General features: G+C 31.4%; 1 protein-coding gene across 2 annotated transcripts; it reads right to left on the reverse strand.

The window, feature by feature from the left end:
* Positions 1-385: 385 nt before the first annotated feature.
* On the reverse strand, positions 386-1,951 carry LOC131046152 (bZIP transcription factor 53). Of its 2 annotated transcripts, none has more exons than XM_057979825.2 (2): positions 1,316-1,951; positions 386-1,185 (listed from the first exon to the last, which is right to left on the reverse strand). In XM_057979825.2, exon 2 carries the CDS (start codon positions 1,162-1,164, stop codon positions 640-642), a length of 525 nt encoding a protein of 174 aa, XP_057835808.2. In that variant the 5' UTR covers positions 1,165-1,185; positions 1,316-1,951; the 3' UTR covers positions 386-639. The 2 variants fall into 2 exon arrangements, with proteins under 2 accessions (XP_057835808.2, XP_057835807.2); XM_057979824.2 differs by having other exon boundaries at positions 1,294-1,949.
* Positions 1,952-7,113: the final 5,162 nt, after the last annotated feature.

The raw sequence follows: 7,113 nt of genomic DNA on the forward strand, positions 1-7,113 counted from the left end.
TTTACTGAAGTGGTGAAAAGTGAAAATGAATTTTGAAATAGTTACATAAATGGGACTGTGACAGCATGCTCGACAAACGGTGTCATGGACATTATTTTTAAGATTCCAATTTGCTTAAAATATGTAATAAAGAAAAAGTATCCAATCTATTTTAGAATTTTGATTTTGATTTTTATGATAGAAAGCGAGATCAATGAAAAATAAATAAAGATTAAAAATGTATAAATAAGATTAGAAATGTATAAATAAGGAAGAGAGAATACAAATAAAAACTAAACTGTAATCAAAATGAAGAAAGATAAATAAAGAACAAGACTAAGTTAAAAAAATGAAAAAAAATAAAACTTCAAAATAAAAATAGACCCATGGATAAATGAAATGAGAATTGAAAACCAAATAAACTGATATATATATATATATATAAAATATTTTGGTCATTCTGCTTTAGAGTATGTACATTCATATGTAAATATTTAATTGATTACGTTCAAGTATGTATGCTTGAAGGCGTTGTGATAATGGTATAGTAATTGTGGTTCAATATTGGCTTTGTTTTGTATGTGTAATGTACATCATTTATAGGTGCATTGTTTGGAACAAATGTGGGCTCATTGAAAGTAAATACATTTGGGAGAAAAACTACTGGTAGATTTCTGTGGCTGTTAAGGGCTCAAAAATGGAAGGCTGGAAGTGCTGCCACTTGTTGTTACCCATGGGAATTGGATCCAAAAGGCCATTTGATGAACTCAAATCCAGACCATTCAGTTTCCCAGCCCATTGCATTGCCATATTCAGATACTGCAGCTTGAGGGTTAATTCATCTGCATGGATTTTAAGCACAATATTCTCCTCTTGCAGATTCATGTAATTCTGAGAAACAAAATTGAATTTTGTGAGGATCTTATTGTTTTCTGCCCTGAGATGAGCTGCCTCTGCTATCATTTCATCCAAATGCTGCTGTTTCCTCAGTCTGGACCTCCTTGCAGATTCTCTATTGGAAATCATTCTTTTCTGCTTCCTCCCATCAATGATTTGATGTGGGTCTTCCTCAGAGCCTGAGTTCAGCTGTTGCATCACAGGCCCACCAGAAAAAATTGTGGAATTTGTGCATGCACTCATGCCCATCATTGAATTGGGCACAATTACATTTGATGGAGGAGCCATTTAGCTAATATTATCACCTTCCTGCAACAAAACAAACAGATCAATTAACAGTAAAATTTGAATCCAACAAACCAAAAACCCAAAACCCACTAAATTTAGATTAAAACAAATAGCAGAAATTTCATATACCTAATCAAGCCTTATCAGTTACCAAGGACTATTATGAAGAAACCAAATCTCTCTTATCAGCTCAGAGGTCCAGAATCTCTGTATAAACTATCCCTTATTCACCCTAAGAGGGCCAAGATCTTTTCATACTCTATCACTTTTTTAACCTAATCCTGCTATTTTGACTTTTTCTCTAAATATATACTTACAAAAAGGGGATCCTAATAGCAGGGGCTACGATAAGGACTGAAACTATAAACCCACATAAAAAACAATACAAACACTGACATCAGACCTATATCCAGTGGGATTCCAGAAACCAGTAATAGGATCAAAACCATATGACCAGTACAGAGAATTGAAAAAACTATAACAAACGCAGGATTAGATTCTGAAGCACCAATACAAACAAGATCTCAGATGGGCTGCAAAAATACACCAAGAAATCTAATACAATGATGGAAAACTAGAGCTGATTAAGAATCACAGATAACAGTATTGGGGCTGAAACAAAAAAACCCAATTCAGAAAACTCTGTGAGATTTCAATCTGCAACAGAGATTCAAACCTAAATCTTAAACCCAACTCATAAACAAAACAAAACTCTGGAAACTTGCAAAGCTAGTCAGAAAACTTATGGCATGGAAGAGAAGAAGGCCAAGGGGAAGAGACTTGGGAAGGAGGGTGGGGAATTATATAGGGAAAAGTTGTGGGCAGGGGGTTAAATTTTTTTACTATTATGTCAAAAGTGGTAGCTTCCGGGTCATTGTGTAGTGGACAAATCGTGCTGGATTTTCCAACAAACCACTGGGAAGCAGCAGAACAAGGGAAAAAAATAGCCATTCATTATTATTGCAAGGAAAACCCAAAATTTTTATTTAAAAATAAAATAAAATAAAATAGAAAAGAGGTTTGGTATTACACTGGTCACAAGAAAAAATATGGACACACTTAATCGGTATCCTATGATAACTTTTGTCTTATGCAGACACAAAATTTAGAAGTGGCTGCGGAGTTCAAGCGGCTGTCCCCCACTATAATATAATACGAAAGTTATCAATGTAACAACAGAACGTTTTTGAAACTAACAAAATATAACCTCCTATTAGACAATCATTCTTTTATCTCTTTCAATTGAATTCCAAAGGATATGCTAGGAATATAGATTTTGGCTCTAATAATATGTATCCAAAAAGTGTACATAGTGGGGTTCAATTTATTATCTAGATTTTTTAAATAATTCTAGTCTTTTAGAAGATAGAATAAGGTGGGGAAATCAACCTGTAGTATTTTCAATAATAATTGTTTTCTATATAAGTAGAACATGTTTATAGTGATATAGTGATCAAGTGAAGGATTTTATATAGGTCTTCAAATTATTTTATTGATATCTTTATTATTTATATATTATATTGTTTTGAAACCTTGCATAAAAAGATATTTCATCTTATTTGGTTCAATAAATCATTTTTTATGTAAATATTTTAATCATATTAATTATGTTCAAAGGCTTATTATAATGACAATATGAGAATTGAAAGTCTCCCTGCATACTAGTAATAACACTTTGGTGTGCAATAGGTATGTTGAAAAGGTGTGAAATGTTAATTAGGAAAAAAAATGGGTTAATTTTTGCATACATTTGTGCAATAATATGACATCAATTGGTAGGTCATTTGGAAAATGATATTGTTTGTGCAAGAAAGTATTGAATGGAGAAGTGATAGTTTCAAATAAACTATGCATCAACATACATGATCCAAACACAACTAAAACAAAAACTCTAAATCAAGAAGATAATCATGCTCTATTAGCAATAGACTCACGTTATGTTTGCAGTAGGGAGACATGGAGAGAAAGCGGATAGAGATAGAGAGAGAGAGAGAGAGAGAGAGAGAGAGAGAGAGAGAGAGAGAGAGAGAGAGAGAGAGAGAGAGAGATGGATAAATAATGGGATAGAGATAGAGGGAGATATTGAAGAAATGCTGAGAGATAGAAATAGAGGAAAATAGATATAGATATAGAGGTCTAGAAAGAGGGAGAGGGAGAAGGAGAGGGAGAGAAAGGGAGACATGTCTTAGAATAGTGGGGGAGGGAGAAAGATAGAGGTAGAGATGATTATAGAGCGGGAATAAGAGAGAGACAATTAGATAAGAAGATTGTGATAGGTAGAGGGAGATAAAAATAGAGAGAGATAGGGAGATAGAAAAGGAAATATAGAGAGGAAGAGATAGATAGATATAGAGGAAAAGAGAGAGGGAGAGAGAGATATAGATGGTGAGATAAAGTGATATAGAGATACAGATATGAAATGGAGAGGGAGAGTGAGGAAGTGATAGAGAGATAGACAAAAAAAGAGAAGTAGATATAGAGGTATAGAGTGGAAGAGAGAGAGAGAGGGAGAAGAAAGAGGTAGAGATAGATATATATGGGTAGAGAGAGAGGGGGACGAAGAGAGATAGGTAGAGAGGGGGAGATATAGATAGGGGGCGATATAAAGAGATATAGATGGATAGGAAGAGAGAAGTATGAAACATATAGAGAGAGAGAGAGAGAGAGAGAGTATATATGTCAATTACTCGATTTCATTCTTAATTAATCAATCTCAGTTCATATTAATTTAAAATTTAACTATTAAACTAGACATGAATGGTATGTTTTCTTGCCTTATTTAGTAGTCATGTAAAATCCTATTTTATTCATGTGTATGACAAAGTTCCATTAGAATAATGATCATGTAAGGTGAGAGACTTGCAAATCTTGAATGATATTACATGGAGCATTTTGTATTGCCAATTTGGATATTAAATGTCATACTAATTTTTTAATGGATTTTGACATCGTTCATCTTAATTAAGTAGAATAACAAAGCGGAGAGAGAGAGAGAGAGAGAGAGAGAGAGAGAGAGAGAGAGAGAGAGAGAGAGAGAGAGAGAGAGAGAGAGAGAGAATATATATATGTCAATTACTCGATTTCATTCTTAATTAATCAATCTCAGTTCATATTAATTTAAAATTTAATTATTAAACTAGACATGAATGATATGTTTTCTTGCCTTATTTAGTAGTCATGTTAAATCCTATTTTATTCACATGTATGACAAAGTTCCATTAAAATAATGATCATGTAAGGTGAGAGACTTGCAAATCTTGGATGATATTACATGGAGCATTTTGTATTTGCCAATTTGGATATTAAATGTCATACTAATTTTTTAATGGATTTTGGCATCGTTCATCTTAATTAAGTAGAATAACAAAGGAAAGTGGTCTATTTCTAAGAAATTGTTGACTTGCTTGATTTGATAATTAAATAAAATAGTGAGAAGAGACAAATTAGGGGATTAGCCAATCAAAAGAACGTGTCTTCACATGTGGGTGGCAACCACTTTAAAGGTGTGATCTCTATCAAGTGAAAAACGCATTGGGAATACTGCTAAGTTTAAATTTAAGATTGTATTTCACAGTTTTAAAATTTATCAAATTTTATATTTTTTATTTGTTATATTTTTGTAGATCAGGAAATTGAAAATCATCAAAACAATAGCAATTAGGACAACCACAAAACCTAAAGCTGCTATGAAAGCAATCCCAATCCAATCAATGAAGACATAAAGACAAGATATTCAAATCAAATGAAATCAAAGCAAACAATGTAGATATCTCCTTCATGTGGCTCCATTGTTCTTCTTTCACCTTCAAATTTGATGTGGATTTCACCTACAAGTGCAAAATGCAAGTGGAAAGCAAGTTGTTGAGAGATGAAATTTGTAGCATAAGGTTACTCGAAAATGTGATTGATTGATTGATCTCGAAAATGTGATTGATCTCCTCTCATTGAAGAAAATCATCCAATTTATAGACAAATTGGAGAGAGGACAAGATTAGCATGAAGAGATTTGAAAGGAAATTCAAATCAAGAATGGCAAAATTATGACAAATGTATGACAGTTTCTATGCAAGGAGTATGACAAATTATGACAAGATTGAAATAGAAATAGAAATTAGGAATTAGGAGAAATTAGTAAATTAGAAAATTGAGGAAAAAGATGAAATAGAAATTAGGTGAATTAATTAATAGGTTTTCATCCATTAATTAATTCATGAAAGAGACCTAGGACTAAATAAATAGATTTATTTAACCCACAAAGAAGAAGAAAAGGATTAAATGAACAAATCATAAAAACCTAGAAATAAGAGGACAAGGAATTAGGTCAAGACAACAAGAAATTAATGTAGGTTCGATCATGATTTCTGATTGACAAAGGACCAATGTTGATAAATGATTGAGATTGGTTGACAAAAATCAATGACAAATTGACCAAGATTGACAAGGAGATCAAATTGATAGGCGCCAATTGACGAGGAACAATGACTAATCGATCCAAATTGACATGATTGAAAAGGACAAGGATCAATGACGAATCGATCGCAAAATGACAAGATTGACAAGCAGATCAAATTGATAATTGCAAATGATTACTAACAAGCTAAAGATGATTGAAAGATTGACAAGAGGACAAAACCCTAATTCTATCATCCATTAGGATTGACGATATCCAAAATGATGATAAATGAGAACACACCATGATGTGACAAGATAAGATCGACCAAAATCATGACTGAAGATTGCTATCGACAAGACCTAATTCGAAAGCGAGAAAAATGAGGAATGCAGAAGAAGGACTCAATGCTCGCAAATGATAAAGACCAAGTGCGCAACATAGATGAAATGTTAATGCAACACAAGAACCCTAAAATAAGGCAATGCGCAAATGTTAAAGTATGACTTCACAAGTGTTGACCATTTTTAGACGTCTACAATTTTATATATAATTTTATGAACATAATATTATAGATGATATTATTAGTAATTTATAAAAAACCCTATAAGTAAATATAATATAATATTTTGTTATAAAAATATATTCTAATTTAAAATTATTTTTAAAGATAAGATTATAAATGAATTTTTTGGTTTAGAATATTTTAATATTATCTTAAATATTTTTTATTTCAATATAGAGAATTATTTTTAATTTAATAGAAAATTTAATATTTTCTTGTTGTGTGCAAGTATTTTATGTTTATCATATTTATTAGAGAAATACATATTAATTTAAGACTATGGTTTTCATCCTTCTAAGATATTTTAAATATTAGATCATGAATATGTTTTAATTTTTTAATTACATACTAATTTTTTAAAAATTTAATAGTAAATTAAGATATTCCTTTTCTGTGCAAGTTTGTATATCAGTTTATAATATTTATTAGAAAACCTCATACTAAATTTCAATAATTTAAAGATAACAGTTCAATGTTTTTTCCTTTTAGAATATTTTAAAGATAACATTTATGTTAATCTTATGAGGATCCGGTAAATATTAAGGGGGCGGGGGGGGGGCGTGAATCAGTATTTACACCAACTGAAACTAAAAACTTCAAATCAAACTTATATCAAATCTAAAACACATGAACCAATTCCTTTAACAAATCTCATACACTTATTAACCACTTATGCAAACTTATTAATCAGAATATTCACTAACTCAATATCTGATCAACAAATACTCATACCAACGTACTATCAGATCAGAATGCTTCATCTATCAATTCATTAATATTACCGATAATCACTATCAGATCTCTGATAAACAGCTGTAAACTATCATAACTGGTAATAAGAAATATTGCATAGAAAAGAATAAGAATTAGAGCATCACATAAAAAGCATTCCACACATAAACACCAAGATTTTTTTGACGTAGAAACCCAAATGGGAAAAACCACAGTGGGAGTTGGTACCCACAATAATTTATACTCTTTTGAAGTACACCAT

Source organism: Cryptomeria japonica, chromosome 4, assembly GCF_030272615.1.
Source record: "Cryptomeria japonica chromosome 4, Sugi_1.0, whole genome shotgun sequence".
Lineage (NCBI taxonomy): Eukaryota > Viridiplantae > Streptophyta > Pinopsida > Cupressales > Cupressaceae > Cryptomeria > Cryptomeria japonica.